The 25,158-nt window shown below is 45.8% G+C and overlaps 1 protein-coding gene across 1 annotated transcript in view; it reads left to right on the plus strand.

The window, feature by feature from the left end:
* The first annotated feature begins 420 nt into the window (after positions 1-420).
* The window catches only part of LOC120925120 (extracellular calcium-sensing receptor-like), a 37,977-nt gene continuing 13,239 nt past the window's right edge, over positions 421-25,158 (plus strand). The window contains exons 1-6 of the mRNA XM_040335994.1: positions 421-663; positions 2,960-3,280; positions 6,469-7,257; positions 8,784-8,808; positions 8,890-9,027; positions 9,093-9,160. Coding sequence (XP_040191928.1) covers positions 421-663; positions 2,960-3,280; positions 6,469-7,257; positions 8,784-8,808; positions 8,890-9,027; positions 9,093-9,160 — 1,584 coding nt within the window. The remainder of the gene's footprint in view (positions 664-2,959; positions 3,281-6,468; positions 7,258-8,783; positions 8,809-8,889; positions 9,028-9,092; positions 9,161-25,158) is intronic.

The following is a 25,158-nucleotide window of genomic DNA, read 5'->3' on the forward strand; positions in this document are numbered from 1 at the left end:
AAACGGACCTTCAGTTTGTTTTCATTGGTTTTGACTGATCGTGTGTACGCGGCCTTACTCCCTATGGGACAGTCCCGCAGTTTCACATCGCCCCCTGTTGAACAACACTCCAACAGCAAGTGTCCTACCAACGCACATTTTTCCACACCAATCTCTTTAACCATTTCTGTGTCCCTTGGTACCTCAACCAATACCTCTGAGCTGTCCGACAGTGCTCTACAGTGCTTCTCATACACTTTTTCGTTACAGTTACCATTACTGTTATTTCCTGTCAAAGTGTCTCCGGGTACCTCAAACTGCACCTCTCTGCGAGTGATGGACCAAATTCCCACTACTGCCACGTCCATTCCAAGCCCTTCCTTTACATGAGGTCTAAAGGATGAGACAGTACGCGCGCCATTTACCAACCACTGCTCAGCCATGCCTCGGACCACACCAGTAGGAATACACCCCATCACATCAGCATACGTAGAGACTTCCACTATGTCTATTATTTCTGATTCCTCTAACAATTCCCCTGAGCGCCTTCTGCACACAACCGCCACTGGAAGCACTCTCGAAGAGAACTGTGAGACAACTTTCCACAAAATTAACCAACAGTACAGCAACCAATTTTCATCAACATTGCTTAACATCGCCTGTACCACCTGTGTCCACCGATTGGTACTACGCAGTACCATGACGCCCTTCTGCTGTGGATACACGCAGGTGTACATTGGAAAGATTTTCACCAATTCTAACAACATCTCCGTTATGTCTACACATACCGCATCTAAACACAGAACTCTAGGAACTTTTCCTTTAGCAACGATGTGGAGGGGCTCACATTAAGGCTTTACATGTTGGGTCTCTATTTGCTCGGAACAACCTCATTTATATTTTAACAAAAGTTGTGTAATGCATCTCATTTGTGTGCAGTAACATTACTTTTAGTGTATTTTCTACTGAAAATATTTATTTAATAAACTGCGCCTCTAATATCATAAAACATCAAACTACCACCATTGTATTCTGCAGGGTCTTTGCTTTCAGAAAATATATTGTTTGGGGGGTTTAACAATTTTTTACACCTCTTAATATTTCACACAAAACGTGACAGAGAAAGGATTAAAGACAACGCAGTCACAGGACAATTCCCATCAATCTGTTCTTGTTGTGGACTGACAATATAATTCTATTTGTGAAATGAAATAACAAGGAATGGTGTCAGCTCTGTCAAGTTTCTTTTGCTAAACTAAAGAATGTCTCCCCTTCTCCTCAACTCTACAACATGGGGGTTGTTTTGCTGTCAGAGATGAAAACTGAAAAACTGTGCGTGTGTGTGTGGGGGGGGGGGGTGATTAGACCCCTTGAGTACATAGGCAAAGTGAACAGGAATGAAAAAGAAATAACAAACATCCTTTGGGGTTTCCCTGACCCTGCAGGTGAAGTGGCGCATCTGGATGATGTACACAACCTACAACAGCAACATTAACATTTGCAAATAAAAAAAAATGCTGTTTAAGTTGCTGGAAAATCACAGCTTCAACCACCTACCAAACAGCTGAGGGGTCACCTAATCTATAGCAGACTCTTATCCCAGGTGAGGGTCTGGTATAGATGTTAATGGTGGACCCCACACAAAACTAAAATGTGTATAATTCCCCCTAATGATGCACAAATGACCCTTATCCCTGATGATGGTCTGATAAAGATGACACTCAAAAAATGGCATATGGTCTTCCCATAAATATTCATACCAGACCAGTAGGGTCTAGTACGAATTTTAAGATGAAATTTCAGGCAGAAAAAATCATGTGGTTCCACCCAAAATCCACATGTGACACTTACTGTATATGATCATGGCCCCTGTCAGACCAGGAAAAGTGAAGTAAGATTTCAGCCTCCCCATCTGAACCATACCATCATTCATAGATTAATTGAAAAAATAAGCACACCACCGTTTTTGACAAGACCTTTTTAAAAAAAAAAAAATCCATAATATAAATCCATTATCAATCAGTTTGTCCAACATTTCTGATCCCACCCGCCAAAACAAATGAGCGACAGAGCAGATTATGTTTGTGGCTTACGGTTTTCTAAGAACCAGTCAGAAGGGAAGAGGTCACATTTAGTCATTCTGATACCAAATGTCTCCCTTCCAGCTGGTGCCGGAGGTTTGACCGGGCCACATTCAAAATTAGTTCAGCCATTTGTCTAACCTCCAAACAAGCAAGATTTGGTTCAAACCTGGGTTCATACCATCCCTAGTCATTACCCCGGTCACAAGACCCAATAATATATGGAAATAAATAACCCAACCCACTTTCTGAAAAAAAGGTGAGCTTACATCAACCATATTATTAATGTGTGGGATCTGTTATGGAGAGCTGAAAATACTGTGTAGGGAGAGACAAATTGTTATTATTATGGTATTGGTACATGCCCCCCCCCCCCCACCCATCATGGCAGTGGCCAGTTCCCATGCCTTTTTGTTTGACAATAGTTTGTCTATTAGCTCTAGAAATGGAGAGAACTAAAAAAACAAGATTCTCCCCCATGGACTTCAATGGGGTTTGCTGACAGTTCACAAACTTTAGAATTTAAGCAAGATTTGATAAACTTTTCACAAACTAAACCCAGGAAGATTGTCTTATCTCTGGTCCTGAATGTCTCCTACGGCATGTCTGTAGGCTCCAACCAGCCTTGTAGCAAGTTTGTAGTCTCTGACCCTTTCCTCTAGTAAGTCTCCATTCTCTGACCTCCTTCTGAAGAATTACATACACTGAATATTATGTGCGGCTACTTGGTGATATCAGGGGCTACAGCTGAGGTCCTCTAGACCTCCTAAATTGCCAACCACAGGTATAACTTATATAAGTGCAGGAATGATTGAATATCATTCCCACCATAGATCTGTGGTTGAAATGTATTATCTATTTTTGCAGAAATAATTTCTGCTTGAATCCTTGTCCTGTAGACCAATGCAAAGCTCTCCATTCTCTGCAGGGTTTACCGGAGAGAATACAGACATCTCCTGGCTTTTATATTTGCTATTGATGAGATAAACCGCAGTCCAGATATTCTTCCCAACATAACTCTGGGATATCATGTGTATGATTCTTGTGGGCATGTGAATAAAGCTATAAAAGACGTTCTACAGATATTGTCTGGACATACAAAGGAAGCCCCAAATTATTCCTGTATGGAGCGGGGTGCCCTGGCTGGTTTCATTGGAGATCTCATTTCTGACACCACTCTCCAAATGGCCCAGCTGCTGAGTCTATATGGTTACACCCAGGTAAGAAAAGATGAATTTCCTATATTATGTAACGTTAGGACAGCTAGTCGTTTTATGATGAGGTGGGTCAAAAGGGTATAAATTATCCCTGTGGCAAAGCATCGCAAAGTATAATGCCCCGTACACACAATCGGAATTTCCGAGGGAAAAAGTCTGATGGAAAAAGTCTGACTTTTTCCATCGGATTTTCTGGTCGTGTGTAGCCTCATCTGAGTTTTTTCATTGGAAATTCTGATGAATTCCATTGGACTTTTCTATTCTATATTTTTCCGATGGAATTCAATTGAAATTCCGATGTGATTTGGCCAAAAGCCTGATCGTGTGTATGCGGCATAAGATTGTTCTAAAAAAAGAAGGCAGTGCTGTGTAGGGATGGGCCAATGGTTCGGTCCAATCTTTGGCTGTTATTGTATTTGGACAAATGCCTGAACTTTTTCCCGTTCAGTCCCCTGATAATCATACCCTATATTACCAAAAGTATTGGGATGCCTGCCTTTACACTCACATGAACTTTAATGGCATCCCAGTCTTTATCCGTAGGGTTCAATATTGTGTTGGTCCACACTTTGCAAACACCTTTGGGGTGAAATAGAGCTGAGACTGCGAGCCAGGCGTTCTAATCCAACATCTGTGCCTGACTTCACAAATGTGCTTTTGGAAGAATGGTCAAACATTCCCATAGACACACTCCTAAACCTTGTGGACAGCCTTCCCAGAGTTAAAGCTGTTATAGCTGCAAAGGGTGGGCCAACTAAATATTGAACCCTACGGACTAAGACTGGGATGCCATTAGTTCATGTGCATGTAAAGGCAGGTGTCCCAATACATTTGGTAAAAAAGTGTATATGCAAGTAATATTTCAGGAAACTAGGAGCCACCAAAGTTACCAATGTCATTTGCTTACATGGCCATTAATCCCCAGCCATGACCATATTTGATCAATGACATCATTGCTATACCCATCCCTTCCCTGTCATGTGCACTGGGCCTGTTGGGTTTTTAGTGTTGACAGGTTGGCAGGCAGTAGGCATAAAAATAATGATGGATTTACAATGAGGAGCTTTTATTGGGTGTTTTTTTTTAAATAAAGGACTTGTAAAATGTGTGTGTCTTTATCTATAGGTTACATTTTTGTGAAGGAGTAGGAGTACTATGTCCCTCTTACTCATTCACATAGGGGGGTCCGTATCTGGAGGCCTCCTTATTTTTAAAAGCCTCCCGCCTGCAAACCCCCACAAACACCGGGCCAGGGTTGTGGAGAGGACTATCTATAGATAGATCTTGAATTTCAGTCTCCATGCTTTTCAGATCGTTTTCTGGTTTTCAGTTGGTGCTTGTGGGTTTTTACCTGTCTTTTAGGGCATGTAGTCAGGTCGTATTTGTTTTTCAGTGCTTTCTTGTCCACTCGTTTCTGTTTTTCAGGTCATTCTTCATAGGACTTTCTGTTCCTTCTGACCAGTTCTGTTCCTTCTGACCAGCTGACCGGTTTCTAGCCATGTTGGAAGCACGTTCTCGTCATAGAGCTTGTGCTGCATTTGGGCTTTGTGTTGGGGTTAATATTTTGACCCGAGCTCAGTACATGAACAGGATGAGGAAACCGATTGTGTGTGGGCCCCATCGGTTATTTATCCATCGGTTAAAAAAATAGGAACAATGATCGTCTGTAGGCACGTCCATCGGTTAAAAATCCATGCATGCTCAGAATCAAGTCGACGCATGCTTGGAAGCATTGAACTTCATTTTTTTCAGCACGTCGTCGTGTTTTACGTCACCGCGTTCTGACACGATCGTTTTTTAACTGATGGTGTGTAGGCACGACTGATCATCAGTCAGCTTCAACGGATAACTGATTGAAAAATCCATCAGACTGTTTTCGTCAGACTAACCTATCGTGTGTACAGGGCATCACAAATAACCCGTTGAGTTCAGAATCAACAACCTGTAAATAGTTCTTACAGATATCCTGGAATATATTGTGGATAATAATTAAATAATCCCATCTCAGGTAGTCCAAGATATCATATCTAAGTCATCCTATGCCCCTAGTGGACATAGGATGATTTTAGACATAAGATGGTTTGGGGATGTCCCGGGTGAGTCTGTCACATTTCTCTCCCATCAAAAGTCGACGAATAAGGTCCCAAAAAATAGATTTTTTATTTTAAATTGTCCCTTTATTTTTGTTTATAGCGCAAAAAATAAAAAACGCAGAGGTGATCAAATACCACCAAAAGAAATCTCTATTTGTGGGAAAAGGGAATCCAATTTTGTTTGGGAGTCACGTCGCATGACCGTGAAATCGTCACTTAAAGCGACGCAGTGCCGAATCGCAAAAAGGGGCGCGGTCCTTAACCTGCATAATGGTACGGTCTTAAGTGGTTAATTAGCACCTACTTTATATATTTTTTTGATTTAATATATTTTTTTGATTTAATTGTGTGATTTACACTTAAAGGGGCAGCTGTCACACATATCCACATATGGTTGGCACCTTTTTCTATTTTGAGAAAATGTTACAGTATATACAGTATATCACAGATTTGTTATCTGAAGAAATGAGAGTTCTGGTTGAATAGACAGACCCATAATGGAAATGTAAACATTGATCTGGTCCATAAATGATATACAGGTTCAGGAGCTGAGCTGGTAATTGTGTTTATACTCGGTTGTCCACCTCCAGCTAAAGCCAAAATCAGTCTTGCAGTGGGAGTGTCTGTCCGGTAAACTGATGATCAGGAGACCCCTAGGTGGGATTACAGGAGGAAGAACCCTTAGAGGGGAATTTATCAAAACTGGAGCAGCCAGAATCTGGGCAGTTGTGTATGACAACCAATCAGCTTCCATATTTCATCTTCAAGGCTTAACTAAACAAGCTGAAGATAGAGGCTGATTGGTTGCTCCAGATTCTGGCTGCTCCAGTTTTAATAAATTCGACCATTAATGTCTTATGAGATTTCACTGATGGATGTAATCATTTATGAAATAATACATTTATTCTTACATCTTTATCTGGTTGGTCCGGTGAAAATGAAAGCACCACTAAAATCTGCTTATAGACCTCTTGTAGACAGCTCAGACGACACTTTGTTGCTCTCTAAAGACCATTTAAAAATGTTCTAAAGTTTTCTTCTGTCCATTTGGATATTAAGATTTCCACATTATTTATACAGACTTTTCTTCCTTTCTAGATTAGTTATGGAGCCAGAGATACTTTGCTGAGTGATAGAAAGATGTATCCAAACTTTTTCCGGACAGTTCCGGATGATGAGATGCAATATGTGGCCATAGCAAAGTTACTGGAAAGGTTGAAGTGGAACTGGGTCGGGATCCTTACATCTGATGATGAATACGGAGAGAGGGAGATCCGACATCTCAGCAAACATTTATCTGATCATGGGATTTGTATTGAATTCAAGATTCTGGTGTCTAATGAGAACTGTAAGAAAATTCCTCCAGAGCTGCGGAGCTCAACCACGGAAGTTCTTATTATTTGTGGCTCCGTTAGTCTGACTTATTACCGGTTTTTGTATCATAATGTCCCTTATTACACGGAGAAAACATTTATTATACCAGATTCTTGGTCAATGACTGAAATATTTTTTGCTCTCAGTAACTGCAGCTTGGCGTTTACATTCCCCTATCTCCACATAAAGGGATTGCTGGAATATTTTTATAATATTTATCCATCCAGCCGCCCAAATGACCCCCTGATGGAGGATATTCTCATAACTGAATATAGATGCTTTTCAAACAACCAAATGAAAAATGTCATAATCCCAATTATACATAATTATATAGATCCTCTTAGGAATTGCGATGAGAAACTTCGACTTCATTTATATTTTCCTGATGAGAAAACATCCTATAGAGTGTATATCTCAGTCTACATTTTGGCTCAGGCATTACATGACATGGATTTCTCTTTTAAAATAAATAACAAAAAATCTGAAATAAATTCACACACACTAAAGTATAAGGTGAGAGCGTCCAATGAAAGTTTACTTGTATCTTTTTATACTCTGTTAGTTCAGTACTGGAACACAATGCACCCAGACAAAGCTTACATCCAGTTTAGGTTCATGTTTAGTTTAGAGGTGTTTAACCCTTTCACTTCTGGAACAGTTTTTTCAATTTTTGCACACATGTTAATGTAGCGCCCTGCTCCTGTGGAACAGGCGCTGCTGTAAATTTCGTGGGGGTCTGAACTGTTATTTGGCTCCGAAAAATGTGATTGAGGGCAATTTAGCCTCTGCTCCATCCATGGCTGTGCTGGAAGTACCCACCATTGCTTGCATGGGGGTGTTATTACCATCCCAGGCTAAGGGTGGCAGCAACAAAGTCAGAGTGTATTGGGTGTCCCCCTCGGCAGTGAATCAGTGGGATTGGTCGCCCGCTGTGCATGCTGGGGAGGGGTACTTAAGGGACAGACGCCATTGGCGGGGGTTCGTTGTTCGTGCCTCGTGGCCCATCTGCACATCCTGAGGCCTGACTCTGGGACCACGTTGGTCTGGGGATGCGGTTTTGCCTGGTAGGCCCAGTAGTCAGACTGGGGCCTGCATTTGCAAAAGGTGATCCTGTGCTGTCCGCCCTGCGGGAGGAAGCCACTTGATGAAGGAAGCCAGGGGAGGACCTAACCTGGAGAGGACCATGCAAGAGGCTGGTATCTTGGGAGAAGGCCTGGAAACTTAATTGAAGGATGCACCATACACTGAGAGGCTTGACAGTGGTCATTTGTCGGATCCAAAGTTCTACCAAGGTTAAGCTGGAGAGATCCGGGTGCTGAATCCTGTGGCAGGGGATTCTGGACCAAAAGTGTCTCCTCATAAAGGAAGGTCTGTGGCAGAGATTGTACTTTATTCCGTGCGCTATCCCGGCTGCTAGGCCAGTGAGAGGGACCTATCCGGGTGAGTAATACCCACTCTGGCTAGAGTGGTGATGAGAGACTGTTTACTGGAAGCAGGAGTATTTCCTTTTTGTGATTATACACCTGAACCAGCCTACCTATTTACCCTTCCACCCCTTTCTACTTCTTTTCTACCAAGTTCTACAAATAAATCTCAGAAAAAGAAGTGCATTGTGTGGACATTGGAATTCCTCAGACTCTCCATTTCCCCTGGACAGCGAGAAGATAGAGGTAACGTGCCACCCAAAAATACTCAACAGCTCCTCCGGGGGTAGTGCTACATGTGGGGGCTCGTCCGGGATAGGCTGTTACCTCTAGCAACAAAATTGGAAAGTAATTTAGCTATTGAGAGTCTGAACTTGTTGGGGTGTTGAACTGTGCTCGTAAAGAAGAGGTTAAGGTCAGGTTGTTTGACTGAGATGCCGGCTGCACGTGTTACTGAGAAAAGTGCGTGAAGTGACATGCCCAGAAAAGAGCCAGAAGGGGGAGGAGTTATTTGTTTGGAGTTGGTCAGTCTACTGAAACGCCCCGCGCCTATCGAGTGGACTGGGTTACAGGCGCTGTCACTTTAGATTAAGCTATTTCCTGACCTACTTCCAGCTCTTCACCTTTTGTGTCTGCTACGGTGAGTGAAACCAACAATGATGTCGCTAAAATGTTCCTGAGCCACCAGCAGATGTTGTTACAGAAAATGTTTGCACGGCAGTTGTTCCTACCATACCCGCCGGGAATAAGGTGGGCTATGTGAAGGCTTCCCATGGCCACGGTCGAGGCCTACCCCAGCATCTACCAGGACCAGACTCTGAAGAAGATGTTGCCCTCGCGGAGCCCATGACAGGAACTGGTAAGCAGGCTGGTAAGCAGGCTGGGGATAAAGTGACAAATTTGTGCGCACATGTTTACCTGCAGAAGAGTATGCGGACTCTGATCTGGACTCTTTGTCAGATGGTGGTGATGACCACTGGTTCGAGCCAGAGGTAACGTGCCACCCAAAAATACTTAGCCGCTCCTCCGGGGGTAGTGCTACATTAAAAAAAATCATTTTAGGCCTGAAGATTATATAAAACCCCCAAACAGTATACAGTATATTTTCTGAAAGTAGAGACCCTGGAGAAACAACGCTTATAGTATCATCTTTTTCTGTCACATGATATTAGTGCAATGGTTTACCAAATGTAATCTTTTGTTTTCAGTAAAAGATACACTAAGATAATTTTAGGGCATACAAATGTAATATATTACCCACTTATTTGGAAAATGTAAAAGATGAGGTTGCACTGAATAAATATATAGCCAGTAGGCATGGGCAAATGGTTCGGGCCCGAGCATAAGTTCGGGCCAAACTTTTGTTGTTCGGTCATTCAGCGACTTTATTATGACTGTCATCATGACTTTATCCAATCATGGCTCATTCCCACCCCACAGTATAAAAGTATTCTTTCAATAGCAGCCATTTTCAGTGTGATTTTGGCGTGGAGAGAGATAGAACAGGGCTCTGTTTAGTGCTATTAGTTAGTTAGATAGTGTGCTATACTGCAATATTTTGCTTAAATTGTCAGTTTAGAATATTAGTTTAGTGTCAGTCTAGGGATAGTGTGAGTGTAATGAGGAGGACCATCATTCAGCTTTGCGTAGTGTGCAGCTAGAGTAGGCACAGATCAGATAGTTTCACTGTAGTGTAGTGAGACCGTGTCAGTAATCTTGACATTAGTGTATAGCTAGAGTAGGAATAGTTCAGATAGCGTCAGTGTAGTTATGGTTGAACACCGTCTATTTGATTGCGTTACTGCCAGTTTAACACCATATTGTTTTGTGTGTGTTACTGCCAGTTTAACGCCATATAATTTTGTGTGCGTTACTGCCAGTTTAATGCCATATAGTTTTGCATGCGTTACTGCCAGTTTAACGCCAAATACAGTAGTTCTGTGCATCACTGTATGCTTGGGGCATTATATTGCAGTATATTATAGTGTATCCATGGAGTGTGTCTGTATAGTGTGATTACTCAAATTAAAGTGCACCAAACACCTCTTTACATTGATTAAAGTGCATCTACGTACAAAATTCAACTTCTTCTTTACACTTGCTTATAAGCACTGCCCCCTCCCTCCCAATAATGTCTGGGAGGACAAGGAGAGGCAGACGTTCCCTTGGCACTGTAAGGGGGCCAGCAACAAATGTGTCCACAGGCAAAGGTGGACGTGGTAGTCAGTCCTCAGGCAGGGCATAATTTCCTCTGTTTAGTGAGTTTGCTCGTGCTATCCAGCCACAGCATGCAGAGGAGGTGGTGGACTGGCTTACTAAACCTTCCTCATCCTCCTCATCCTCTGTCACACAAGCAGAGACAAGTGTGCAGTCCCCTGCAGTTGCCAGAGTGGATAAACCTGAATCCTTGTCCACATCTATTCCTGCCATAGCCCTAACATCAGCCATTGAGGAGTCAGATGAGTTATTTGACCACAGTGTCAGCCACTTGCTTCTTGATGATGCCCAGCCATTACTGTATTCAGATGTTGGTTCTGAGGTTGAGGATGACAGGAACATGAGCCTAGAGAGAGGGAGGAACACTGGTAGACAAATTGGCATTCATGTTCCCGAAGCTGCAGCGTATTGCCAAGTTGTCTCCAGTGGTAATGATGAAGATGGAGGAGATGGATATGATGATAATGAGGCCACTGATGCGACTTGGGTGCCAGATAGAGCATAAGAGGAAAACGAAGGTGAGGCAGTACAACCCCAAGGAGGCCGACATCAAGAAAGGGTAGAGAGCAGCCACCCTATTCCATCACATTCTGCAGCTGTTAACTCCCCAAAGCTCAGCTGCCCGGGCCTTTTTCAGCTCATCTGCAGCAGATCGCACTGTTGCTATCTGCCAACTGTGTTTTAAGCACATCAAACGTGGCAAAAACACCAACCATTTGGGTACCACATGTCTAACAAGGCATTTAATGTCCAACCACTCAGCCCGTTGGAAAAAGCACCTAAAAGCCACACAAAAGGGGTACAAATCTGTTTCTCCTCCTCCTCTTTACCCACTTAAGTCTGCCAATGCGATACCTTTCAGCAGCCTCCACTGACAGGGATGATGGTAAAGCACAGGGTGTCCCAGGTCCTAGCAGCACATCTACCAGCAGCACACCACCAGCTGTAGATTGTAGCCGGCAAATTTCTATGCCCTATCTGCTTCAGTGGAAAAAAAACACAGTCACTGCCACCCACATGCCCAGTGTTTGAAGGCAAACTTGCCAAGTATGCTATTGGGTTGTTGGGCTTCCCTGCATCCAGTGTGCTTTCAGAACAGGCATTCAGTGCTGCAGGAGTTTTTGTTATTGATCATAGAATGCATTTGTACACAGACTCCGTGGACCGTTTGACTTTTATTAAAATGAATCAGTCCTAGATTACCAGCTATGAAGCCCCTGATGCCGATGTCACTGATTAAGTCTTTTTTGGATGTGGAATCTCTGCAAGACTTCGAGGCTGCCTAGATTTGAGGGTGTTCAATCATTTCATCTGGAAGAATATTTTTGGCATAGGTTTCATGGGCAGAATTAGTCCCCAAAGACACATTTTTCTGCACCTGTTTGACAGGTGCATATAATTGCAATTTTTTACAGCAAGGCCAATTCTTGCTTTCATTACGATCACCTCTATAGGGTTACAGTGGGAAGGCGCCACCGATACCCAAAGAACAATTTTTCTGCACCCGTTACTTCTATCCAAAGTCAAAGTGACACCAGAATGTATCCAAAAAATCTCTAATCTTGTTCCCAGTGCACTACAGTGTGGCCTCATCATACACACTGTCTCACCAGATGTTGCTGAGCAAAATAATGATAGTTTGTAGGGAAAATAGCTTTATAAAAGCAATTAATGCTGCAGCAGATTCTAGACATGGTACAGATCTGCAGTTCTACAGGTAGACTAAGGGGACCCCCCAGGCACTATGTTGGAAGGAATTTCTCATTTTTATGCTTTCACTTTAAAAATATAAAAATCACTGTTCATCTAAAAATGACGTTTTTCATAATTTTTTTTTATTGATACATGTCCCCCAGGGCAGAACCCAGATCCCTATAACCATTGTATGCCCAATAATTTGCATATAAGCCTTTAAAAAGGGCACTTTTGATTTTTGACGTTCGGGTCCGATTGACTCTATTGGGGTTCGTTATTTGGGTCTGAACTTTCTCAGTATTTGAAAGTTCTGGTTCAAACCGAACAGGGGTCTGGTCAGCCCATCCCTAATAGCCAGTATGTCAACCCTAAAATTACCTGTACCTCTGAAATGGTGACAAACCTTAGTACCTTCACTTTTCCATAGGTAATGCTTTAAAGGCTAAGCCTTGTACACACGATCAGAATTTCCGATGGAAAAAGTCAGACAGAATTTTTCATCAGATATTCCGACCATGTGTGTGCCCCATTGGCGTTTCTCCATTGGAAATTCCGACGGACTTAGAAAGAGAACATCTGTATGGAACTCTGCTGGAGAAAAAACATGCATGCTCAGATTCAAGTTGACACATGCTCGGAAGCATTGAACTTAATTTTTCTTGGCTCGTTGTAGTGTTGTACTACACTGCGTTTTGGACGGTCAGAATTTGATGTGACAGTGTGTATGCAAGACAGCTTGAATGGAATTCCGTCAGAAAAATCCATCTGAGTTTATCCCAACGGAAATTCTGATCGTGTGTGCGGGCCATAAGTTCACCTTTTGGAACATGTTACATGGCAGAAACATATTTACGGTGTAAAATGTTCCAGCACATGTTCCCTCACCCCCGTGCCAGTGGTTAGTAGGTTCCTCTCTCCCAAAACCACAACCACATTAAAAAACAGCTCTGCCCACACAGCCATGGTATTAATTCACATGAATCTGAGAATGAATAAACTACAAGTCCTGTCTTCCATCATGGCAGGCAGAATTGTAGTATCAATGGACTTTGATTGTGATGATCAGTGCTCTCATAGTCCATTCACAAGTCCTCCAGATTTCTAACAAAAAGCCTGTACAGATGTATGGGCAGAAAGCTAAAGGACTTGTCTGCAGGAGCCTGACATTACACCCATGATCCACTCACACCAGATAACTGATAAATTATTGTTCTCACTCCAGCATGCGTGTTGATAACAGAAAAATTAAAGGGGTTGTAATGGTAAAATATTTTTGGGCAATATCTGATCTATATGCAATATAGATCATGAATCTAGATGTTATTTGTACAGAAATTGTTTAGTTACCTGTTAGAAAATTCCGCTTTATCAGTGTAACGGAACCCCAAATGGGACAGGGGTTAAAGCCGTTTAGGATATTCCATTCCAGCACACAAGGCAGCTATCGAGTCTCCACAATCCGGTGAACACGACCCATACGAGTCCCCCCCATTAACGAGACACATAGCTCTGTTTGAGGTTCAAACAGGGAATGAATCTTTATTGCAAGCACATGGTAACACATTTCTCTTCAAAATACATCCCTCCCACCCTTGGGAAACAGGGTGGGTTAAATTGTCCAATGACAATGGTGATACAGGTCAGGTGTGTTCAAACTTCTCCTTCAGTAAACAGTCTTAGCAGGGGGGGGGGGTGGGGTTGCTGGAGTGACCCCCCCTTTCCTCACAGCAAGACACTTAAACATCCCATAATAGGTAGCCAGGCTGTCTACCAAGCTCCAATCCACATCATCACAGTAGCAGACTTAATTACCACAATAGACAATAGGATGCAATCACACCCCACCCCTTTCATCACAGCAAGCTTATAGTGCACAACAGCCAACACACAATATATACAATGTATACCACATTGAATCTGACTGGCACAGACCATAGTGGGGTTCTCATTCACCCTGTGCCCCTATTAGAGACACAGGGTGATTTACACATAAGAGGCATTGGGAAAGCTGAAACAGGAGTATCTCATATTTCCTAAGAGCTTCTGGGTCCCACGGGCCCTCCCCTTACAATCAGCACTCCCTCCGTCCTCTCTGTATATTCTCCTCTACTTCCTGGTTTTCGAGTGAGCTCCCTGCATCCAGGTCACGGCTTCAAAGGAACTACAATTCCCTTGATGCTTAGCGGCATCGTGCATGCGGAGTGCCGCATTTTTGTTGTGAGAAAATGCGAACGTGCCTAGTTCTCATTTCTATTTCTACCTTGCACAGATGCCAGATGCCTCCCATTTAAACACGCCCATTCCCACCTCCCCAGCACGCCCATAGTCAGAGCTACAGTATCTTTTTTTTTTTTTTCAAAATATGTTTATTAAGTTTTACAAAATAGGTACATACAGTAAAATCAATGCGAAGGGCAGATGATGTAAGTGTACAAGGCATCAAAGCCGCATGTATACAGAACAAACAGCGCCATATAGGCATACCCTGCGGGTAACTAGGCAGATACAGAGAACAACAGCAATGAGGGTTATGCAGTGGTTCAAGTCCCTAACGGTTTGTGAACAGGTTGGATCCTATAAAAGAAAAAGGGGGGGGGGAGGGGAGGAGTGAAGGAGGGAGGGAGGAGGGGGAGCACACCTTGACACACGATAATGACTATAGTAGAGGTTTTGCATATATAGAAGGAGAGGGAGAGAGGAGGCGACACATGGGTAATTGCAGAGATAGTCAATCTGTTGCGGTGGAAGAGGAGACTGAGGGGGGGGGGTCTCCTCCTAGGAGCGAAGTAGGCCTGGCTTCTAAGAAAGAAAAGGAATATTGATCAAAAGCGTCCAGGTCTTCTTGTGAGAGGTTTGAAAGCATAAAGGGATGCCAGATGGAGAGGAAACGGGCTTTTTTAGTGGCCTGATGGAAGTCTGTGGTGGCCCGTTCTTTATAGAGGAGGAGGAGGATGTCTCGTTTAATCTGGGTGACAGAAGGCGGGTGAGGAGAAATCCAGTTTCTTAAGATGGCTCGTCGTGCGACGAGTAGGCAAAGTAGAGGCCATTCTTTGGAGGGTCGTGCGGTGGACGTGGAAGTGGTTGCAGGAGAGCCGCCTTGGCGTGACCATTGAAGTAACAGAGGGTCCCAGTAGCCGAAAATGAGGAGAAGAGGGTCCTTAGGCAGTTTCAGCAGGGTAATTTCGAAAATGTATGCCAGCACTTGGTCCCAGAAAGTGGAGATGAAGGAGCATGCCCAGAAGCGATGTGTCAGAGAGGGTCGTGGGTGGTGGCATAATGGGCATTCGGGAGAGCCTGGCTCCTGCGAGGAGCGCAGGAAGGGGATATGTGCTCGGTGAAGAATCTTGAGTTGGGTTTCCTTCCAGATTTCGTTGGGAGTGAGTTTCTGTACGGTATTGTAGCCTTGTAGTAGCTTATGTATCAGGTCGTCATCTGGAAAGTCCTTGCCCCAGTTAGCCACCGATGAGGATGACAGGGAGGGGGAGGTCATGTGTAGCATGGGCTTGTAAATGTCTGAGATCTTGTATGTGCCCTCTGCTAGTAGCTGGTCCGTAAAGTCAGGGGCAAATCTTTTGCTGTACTCATTGCAGGTGGCACGTAGATAGTTGGTGCATTGCCAGAAATGAAAGGCGTGGGATTGGGGTAGAGTAAAGCGTTCGGCCACGGCAGCGAAAGACAAGGTGCGTCCAGTTGTGGGTTCACATAAGGAGATAAAATGCGTGAGTCCCTTCTCCTGCCAGATTCTGAAGGGTTTGTGGACTAATCCCGGGGCAAAGCTAGGGTTTCCTTGGATCGGGAGGTGACGTGACAGGTATGGGGGGAGTCCAAAGTTTCTTCTACTTTCTCTCCAGGCGATGACAGTGTCCCTGAGTAGCAAGTTATGCTGGAGAATGGGGGTGGTTGATTTCCACTTGCAGTGGAGGAGGGCAGCCAGGGAAAGGGGGTAGACCATGGCAGATTCAAGGGAATAATTAGAGTACCTTGAGGAGTGCGTTATCCAGTCTAAACCAAATCTTAACAAACATGCTAAATTATATAATCTGACATTCGGGAGACTGACACCCCCCTCGCGTCTGGGAAGGCACATCTTTTTCAGAGCAATGCGTGGTCTCTTGCCATGCCAGATGAATTTGGATATAGCCGATTCTATGATTTTGACGTCTTTATGGCGCAGGAGTAAAGGGATGGTTTGCATTGGGTACAATAGTCTGGCAAAGCTGACCATCTTGACTAGATGACATCTTCCCAAAAGCGAGAGAGGCAGATCCAACCAGTTCACCAGTTCTTGAGATATCTTTTGAATCAGAGGGGGGTAGTTTAGGTGGTACAGAGAGGAGGGCAATTTACCGATCTTGATGCCAAGGTAAGTGATGTGAGAAGTGGCAACCGAGAATATGGAGTGGCTGGACCAAGTGGGCGTCGAGGGAAGACCCAGGGGGAGGATCTCACTCTTGCTATAATTGATCCTAAGACCCGAGCATTCACGAAATGTATCGAAAATGTTCTTGACGGTGGGAATATCTGAGGGGGGGTCCGCCGTAAAAATTAGGACGTCGTCCGCGAAAAGGGAGGAGCGGAGTTCGTGGGCACCGACCCGAATTCCATGGAGGGGGGCTACCTGGTTGAGATGCCTAGATAAAGGTTCCAAAGCTATATTAAAAAGGAGAGGGGAGAGGGGGCAGCCCTGACGGGTTCCCTTGTGGAGACGAAATTCCTCTGAGAGGAGGCCCGCTGCTACCAGTTTTGCTGAGGGGGAGGTGTACATGGCGTCGATAAGATGGCAAAAGGGACCAGAGAAGCCCATTTTAGCCATCGATAGAGAGAGCCATTCGAAGCTGACATTATCGAAGGCTTTTTCGGCGTCTAATGTGATGATGGCAAAATCCCCTTTGGGATGTTGTTTTGCGTGCTCCAGAGCCAGCATGACTTTGCGGATGTTCAGGGTGGCCGTTCTGCCTTTCACGAAGCCCGATTGCGCTGGATGGATGAGGGAGGGGATAATGTCAGAGAGCCTATTTGCCACGATTTTGGAGATGATTTTTACATCCAGGTTCAGAAGGGAGATCGGTCTATATGAGCCGGGTTCTAGGGGGTCTTTTCCCTTTTTGGATAGCAATTTAATGATGGCCTGGTTGCCCGAGGGGAGGTATGAGCCGCCGGACCATATGCCTGAGTACACTTTGTGGAGGGTGGGTTCTAGGATGGTTTGTAGGGTCTTATAGAATTCTCCCGTGAAACCATCGGGTCCCGGGGCCTTAGAGGGGGCAAGTTTGCGGATGGTATGTGATATCTCAGCAAGGGATATAGGGGCGTTGAGGGTTTCCAATTGGGACGGAGTAATTTTGGGCATCTCTAAGTGTTCCAGAAAGGTGTCCGCCGTTCGTTTATTGATGGGGTCTGGGGCGTAGAGGGCCGAGTAGAAACGAAGCATCGTCTCATTGATGGTGGGGGGGGTGGTGTTTACGTTGCCACCATGGTCCCTCAGGGAGGTGATATGTGTAGGTTTGAAGGTGCCTTTACAGAGCCTGGCTAGTAGTTTGCCCGACTTGTTGCCAAACTTATGAAGGGTGGCATCCAGTTTTGCTTTTTTAACTGCCTCTAGTGTATCTGCCCAGGTATCGAAGGATCTCTTGGCAGCATGCCATTCGGTCCTGTTCTTTGAGGAGTCAGAGGAGTAAAGAGCCCTTTGTGCCTGGTGTAATCGTGTGCTAGCTAGTTTGTATTTGGCCACGGTGCCCCTTTTGAAGGAGGCAGCATAGGAGATGATCCGGCCCCTGAGGAACGCTTTACCAGCGTCCCAGAAGAGGTTCGGGTCAGAGGTATGGGGAGCATTAGCCATGGAGTATTCTAGCCATTCCTTCTCAATGTAGCGTTGGAAATCAGCATGGTTGTGTAGGTATGAGGGAAACCGCCAGATCTTGGGGTGAGGGGGGAGATCGAGGTTATCGAGTGAGATTAAGACTGGGGCATGGTCAGAAACTGCGATGTCGAGAATGTCGGTGGCCGATACCATAGGGATTAGATCATCCGATCCAAAGAAGTAATCTATTCTGGTGAATACAGAGTGGGGATTGGAGTAGAATGTAAATTCCCTATCTGCAGGGTGTGCTAGGCGCCAGAGGTCACGGAGGTGGAGGGAGTCCATAGTGGACGCGAAGAGCGAGGGGCGGCTCGGGTCTGGGCAGGGATTAATGTGTTTAGGGGAGGACCTGTCGTCAACCTGGTTGAGGGTATCGTTGAAGTCACCGCCGATCAGGTGAGGAAGGTGATTGTTTTGAAGGAGCCACGAGGAGAGTTCGCTGTAGAAAGACTTGCCAGGGCTGTTGGGGGCATAGATATTGGAGATGACCATCTCCCTGGTTCCCAGTCTGACCCGTGCTGAGAGAAGTCTGCCTTGGGTGTCCGAGTTCACCGCAAGAATTGTGCATGGGAGGTTCTTGTGTACTAATAGGAGAACTCCTGCCTTGCGTCCTACAGCATCTGAGCCTATGACCGTACCCACCCAAAGCTTTTGCATGCGGGGAAAATCAGGTGTCGACAGGTGGGTCTCCTGCAGTAGTGCGATGTCTGCCTTGAGTCTTTTCAGGTGTCTAAGAATTTTCATCCTCTTGTTTGGGGACCTAAGTCCCTTTACATTCCAGGAGACTATTCTCATGTTAGGGGGCCTGTAAGAGGGATTTGGGCAGACATTTCAGCGAGGGGGCCGCATAGTATGAGATTAAGGAAGGTCGCCGTGGCTGGGGATGAGGGATGTCGAACCTCGTAGTAGGGTGATGGTGTGCAAAATAGGTGTGTACTGGTGCACTGAAGGGGAGGGGGAGTAGGAGGTGCGGGGGGTAACAGAGGGAGAGCCTGGAACATAGGCAACAAAAACATCAACAACATTTGTGGGAACTTCACTTTTTTCCGCATGGAGTCACTGTATGAAGCCAGCCCCCCTGTCACGATCCCGACAACATGGGGCCTGAGAGCCCAGATCGAAATGCAGGGCGCCAGACGGCACAAAGTCAATTACCTGAGATGTAGAGCAGTAGGAGAGGGATGCATACAGCGACGCCAGGAGGCACATGTCACCTAGTCAAATAATACAAACAAAACAGTACAAACATGAGCCCTTGGGGGGATACAAACTAAAGCCGTGTAAGGCAGATAAGACTATCAGCTAGAGCATTAGGAGCATTGCATCAGTAACAGCAGGTGAAAGAACATAAATGCCAAAAAAGAGAGAGTCTACCTGACCCCGCAGTGGAGTAGATGGTGATCCTTGCGACGTGGAGGGGGGGGGAATTAGCCGAGTAGACTGGCATTTAGAAAGAACATGCACTGTACAGTCGTAGCAGGGCAATTAGTGAGAGCCCTAAAAAGGGTGCTAAAGTAGAGGAGAGAGACCTATTGCAGGTCGGTTATCTTGTGGTGTGCCGGGTAAATTCCTGGTCTGAGGCCCTGAAGCGTTTGGGGGATTCTTTACGTGGACTTCTTTGGTCCATGGGCCTGTTGAGTGGAGCAGCTTTAGATGGTGAGTGGGGGTGCGGAGTTGCAAGGCGCGACCGCACAAAGGCTTCTGCTTCGGCAGGGTCCTGGAAGGTCAGTTGATCTCCGTTTGGTGCTTTGAGGCGGAGAATCGCCGGGAAGACCAAAGAGAATTTAATTTGCTGCTTGAATAGTTCCGTGCAAACTGGCTGGAAGGCTTTTCTTTTCTTTGACACTTCGATTGAGTAGTCAGCGAAGACCAGCACTTTTATGCCATCAATTTGTAACTGACGGGCTTGCCGGAATGATTGCAGAATAAGGGACTTGTCTGCATAGTTGAGATACTTAGCAATAATAGGACGCGGGGATTTGCGTTCCGAGTTAAATGCCCCCATGCGGTGTGCTCTTTCCACCATGCAGGGGCCTGTAAGGCCTAGTGCTTCTGGTATGCGTCGGGCGCAAAAATCAGACAGGGCGGATGTTTGGAGTGACTCCGGCACTCCCACAAAACGGAGATTGCTTCGTCTAGACCTATTCTCCAAATCATCCAATTTTTGTAGCACGTACTGGTTGGTTTTGTCCTGGGCATGCTCTAAGGCCTGGGCTTGATAGAGCTCTTCTTCCGCGTTGGAAAGGCGGTGCTCGAGTTCATTTAGCCTTTTGCCATGTTCCCCCAACTGGGCCTTGATCTGTGCCATCCCGGCATTTACGGCCTTTTCCACCGAAGCCGCGATCATGGGGGTTAATAGCGCCGCCACGGCCTGGGCAATGCGCTCGGTGGTATTATCCCCCGTCTGCAGAGGCAGAGATGTGTGTGGGGAGGGAGGGGGGGAGGTGCTGCCGCTTACCTCCATCTCTGCTTGTTGTGCTGTGGACCGCGGAGCGGAGTAGGCCGAGACCGGGGCCTCGATTTGTGCGAGCACCGGCGGAGGTGCCGCCGTCTGGGCCGTGTTCGTGCGGGCGCCGGATTTTTCCACAAAACGGTCCATAGGCAGTGGATGGCTTGCCCAGAGGTGGAGGGGGACTCGGTGTGGCTCTCAGGCAGGATTTTTAGGCCGATTTTCGATCGTGCTGCGGGAGCTGAGGAGGAGAGCAGTCACTCCATGCGGCGCCGGAACCGGAAGTGCTACAGTATCTTAAACACGCCCTGGGCTCCCATGCCTCCTGTGCCTGTGAACCCACACAGCGTCTCAACGTAGGGATGTAGTCCCAAGGAAGGGGGCAAGCACGCATAGTAACCCTCATGGAAGAACGGCTCGGATGAGGGGACAAGCTTACAGATGAGGAACAGGAAGTTACCAATACACCAGTGGCGGCCCGTCCATAGGGACGCACGGACGCCGCCCCCCCTCCCACAGTCACAAAAAAAAACGGGCCCTTTAAGAACTTTTATTCGGCTAAAATGTAATTTTGACATTTTAGCCGCAGTTCTGGCGGCCGTCTATAGAGGGCGCTGCAGCGCCACCCCTCTCGCAAATAACACACATTCGTGCATAAATGCACGAATTTATGTTATTGCTGGTTGCCAGCGCTGCCTGGTCTATTCCGATAACCGGATGCAGGACGCCGGTTACCCGAATAGCGGCAGCTGGTTGGCTGAGGGGAACTGCCTATCAAAGCCAGTGGCTCTGATAGGCTTTTCTCCAGCTCTCAGCTGTCTATACTCTGAGCGCAGGCAATCTGCGCTCATTGTATAAGACAAACGGCCGTTTCAGCCAATCAGGTTCCCGGATTCTGGTTATCAGGAACCTGATTGGCTGAAGCTTCACCACAGCGGCAGAAGACATCGAGGGAGCACATAAGTAAGTAAGTGCTTTTTACAGGGAAAGGGGCACAGTGACATCATGGGGCACAGTGGTGACAAAGGGCACAGAGGTGACAATTGGCACAGTGGCATCATGGGGCACAGTGGTGACAAAGGGCACAGAGGTGACAATGGGCACAGTGGCATCATGGGGCACAGTGGTGAGTGACAATGGGCACAGTGGCATCATGGGGCACAGTGGTGACAATGGGCACAGTGGCATCATGGGGCACAGTGGTGACAATGGGCACAGTGGCATCATGGGGCACAGTGGTGACAATTAAAGGACACAGTGGTGACAATTGGCACAGTGGCAACAGTTGAGGGGCACAATGGCTGTGTTTGATGGCATGGCACAGTGGTGACAATTGATGGCACAGTTGCTGTGTTGCATGGCACAGTGGTGACAATTGATGGCACAGTTGCTGCGTTTGATGGCATGGCACAGTGGTGACAATTGATGGCACAGTGGTTGCGTTTGATGGCATGGCACAGTGGTGACAATTGATGGCACAATGGCTGCGTTTGATGGCATGGCACAGTGGTGACAATTGATGGCACAGTGGCTGTGTTTGATGGCATGGCACAGTGGTGACAATTGATGGCACAGTTGGTGTTTGATGGCATGGCACAGTGGTGACAATTGATTGCACAGTGACTGCATTTGATGGCATGGCACAGTGGTGACAATTGATGGCACAGTTGCTGTGTTGCATGGCACAGTGGTGACAATTGATGGCACAGTTGCTGTGTTGCATGGCACAGTGGTGACAATTGATGGCACAGTGGCTGCATTTGGTGGCATGGCACAGTGGCTGCGTTTGATGGCACAGTGGCTGCATGTGATGGGCACAGTGAGGCTGCAATTTTTTTTTTCGTTTGCGCCCCCCCAAAATTTTTGAGCACCAGCCGCCACTGCAATACACACACGGAAAAAAGCATTTACAAGGGAAAATGAAGGAAAGGGTAGGTGAACCAATAGTACACTAGCTTAAAGGAACATATTTATAAAATAAAAAACAAACCTTTAGTATCACTTTAAAGCTTTAGTGTGCAGAAGCCCCTACCATCTGGGCTTCTTTTTGAATATGTTTGTATGTGGGGGAGGTTCATATATATGTATTGTGAGGGGTTAAAGTGTGTGGATTTGACTTTATTTTCTTACACGTTATTTTTATCACATGAGGACACAATGAGATACTTTTTTATCTCAAAGTGGAGAGGTGGACTGGGAATTCCCCACTTCTTGAAGTACTATAGGGCTGCTCAACTGGTACAACTATACCAGATTTTCTCTATGACATACCAACCTGAATTCAATTTGAAATTTACTGTTGCCTCCAGTGAAACAAGTATCACTTTTTTGGACGTAACTTTGACAAAGAATGTTGATTGAAGTCTGTCAAGTGGACTATACCGGAAGTCCACGGCTGGAAATACTGTTGTCCATGCGACTAGCTCACACCCTCAGGCTCTGGTTAAATCCATTCCGTATAGCCAGTATTTGAGGCTGAAGCCAAATTGCTCCAGCCAGAATTCCTTTCTCTTGGAGGCTGGAGCCTTAAGGCATAGGCTTTTACAAAGAGGGTATTCTTATACATGTCTGAAAAAAGCTTTAAGATGGGCCAATGGACAGGAGAGACATGAACTTTTGTTTGATCCCAAGAAGAAGAAAAGTGATGATATTAACACTGTAAGGTTCATCACAAAATACCATAATCAGTATCAAGCTGTAAAGGGTATTATCACCAAGTTTTGGCATCTTCTATCTATAGATCCTATGCTTGGTCCATTTGTGACCAAGGCACCGGTCATTACTTGTCGGCGGGCTTCTTCTCTCAAGGACCAGTTGGTCCAGAGTGAATTTAAAGGAGTTTTTTATCGAGACCCATGAAAAAGAATGTGTACCTTCACATGTGGGGGCTGTCCAGTATGTCAATACATGAATATCAGACAGGGCAATATTTTTCCCAATGGACGCCCGTACAGACCTCGCCATTTCTTTAATTGTATAACCGAGGGTATATCTGCTGACGTGCCAATGCGATAGATTTTATGTAGGCAAAACAAAATTGCAATTTTACAAGCAAGCCCCTAGACACATAAGCTCCATGCAAATCCTGAGCTCCCATTGGGGAGATATGTGATACAACAACATAAGGGAAAGTTTCCCGGGATCCAGTTTCTGATTCTGGATAGGATTCATCCTAATTCCAGGGGAGGAGACTGGAACAAGGTGCTGCTCCAGCGGGAAACCCGCTGGATTGCGGACCTTGGGGCTACCATGCCTCCTGGATTAAATGAACAAATTATCTTCAGGCCCTTTTTGGAAGGCTTTGCCTCAGGAGGATGTGAAAAAGAGTGATTCCATTCTAATATTGCTTTAATCTATCCCTAAACGTGGGTACTCTGTGATGACACCCTTGGTATGTCCATTGATTTGATATGCTTTAGTCATTTCCATCTGCTCTATATGATTTCTTCTATTGCATGTTACTATCCATATGTTACATTTGGTACTCTGTAATGTGTGTATATTGTAGATATTGATTTTATTCCTGCCCTGATTTGGGCCGTGCTGGGCTGGTGTGTCCCCGGGGTTGACTGTGGTGACCCTTGGGGGTGTGTCTCTTTTTCTCCCACCCGGTGCAGGTGGGCCACCTTCTTTTTTGGGGGCGGCCTATTTTATATCCTGGCGTGCTGCCATTTGGGCTTTCCCGGTGGGTGCTTGCCTTGGGACCATGCATGCATCAGCGGGTGTGCCCTATCGCTCTGCGCCCGGGTCCTTGTGATGCTGCTTTGGTGTGGGTGGCAGGCGCCACCATGCTTCATATTTTAGATTATCTTTTTACCCCACGTTTTTGATTTCCCCTTTATGAGTGGTGGGTACAAAAAATATTTTACCGGCGGTGCTATGTTGGCATTGATAAAGTGTCAACTATAGACCAGCCAAGTAGGTGTGGCTAGATATAATGCCCCCTCAGAGTCTAAATCATAGTTGAATGCTTGCCGTAAGTGTGACGTGGTGGCTCACACAATGGTGTATGTCCCGTTATCCTCATAGTCCCGGAAGTCCCGGTGGTAGTCTTGTTGGTAGGCGCTGGTGCTGCGTGACGTCGGAAATGATTACATCATGACGTCGTGCATCCCGTTGCCCCGTTTGGTGTCATGTGGCGTCGGGCGTAATTGCATCATGGCACTACACGCTCCGTTCCCGCCCCTTCCTTTTTCTTATTTAACCACTATCGCCGCCCAGCATGTTTGTCATGGCTGATGGCGATGATGCTGCAGGAGCGTTGGACGGGTTCTTTTTGAGGTATGCCACATTACGGATATTTTAGCAATGTATAACCTAGCACTACTATGTCCTCCCATTGGGTGTTTCTCAATGGGATATGCTCTTTTTTGTCAATACTGATGGGAAATATTTGTATTTTATACAGACGATAGTGCCACTAAGCGGTTGTTTTGGTGCTGGTCATAATCGATATCCACTACTATTCTGGAATTTGACTAGTGTTCTAATATTTAGGTATGGTGTATGGTTTATTTTTCATGCCTGCTAAGGAGGTTTTTGTAGGGGGGTTCCCTTTTAAGATACATTGGGAATGGTATTTTATTTTTATATATTCTTATTTTAGAATTGAAGAGCTTGGTGCTGCGGCTGTTGTACCCTTCACCTTGGAGGCGCTTTTTGGATCTGCTTGGAGTTTCTCGGGGGACCCCTTTTACCCGTGTGTTGCTTTTGGATTCCGGGGAGGGTATCGTTGCCTTCCCTGGGGGCACGTCTGTCCAGCCATGGGC

This window comes from Rana temporaria, chromosome 1 (assembly GCF_905171775.1).
Source record: "Rana temporaria chromosome 1, aRanTem1.1, whole genome shotgun sequence".
Taxonomy (NCBI): domain Eukaryota; kingdom Metazoa; phylum Chordata; class Amphibia; order Anura; family Ranidae; genus Rana; species Rana temporaria.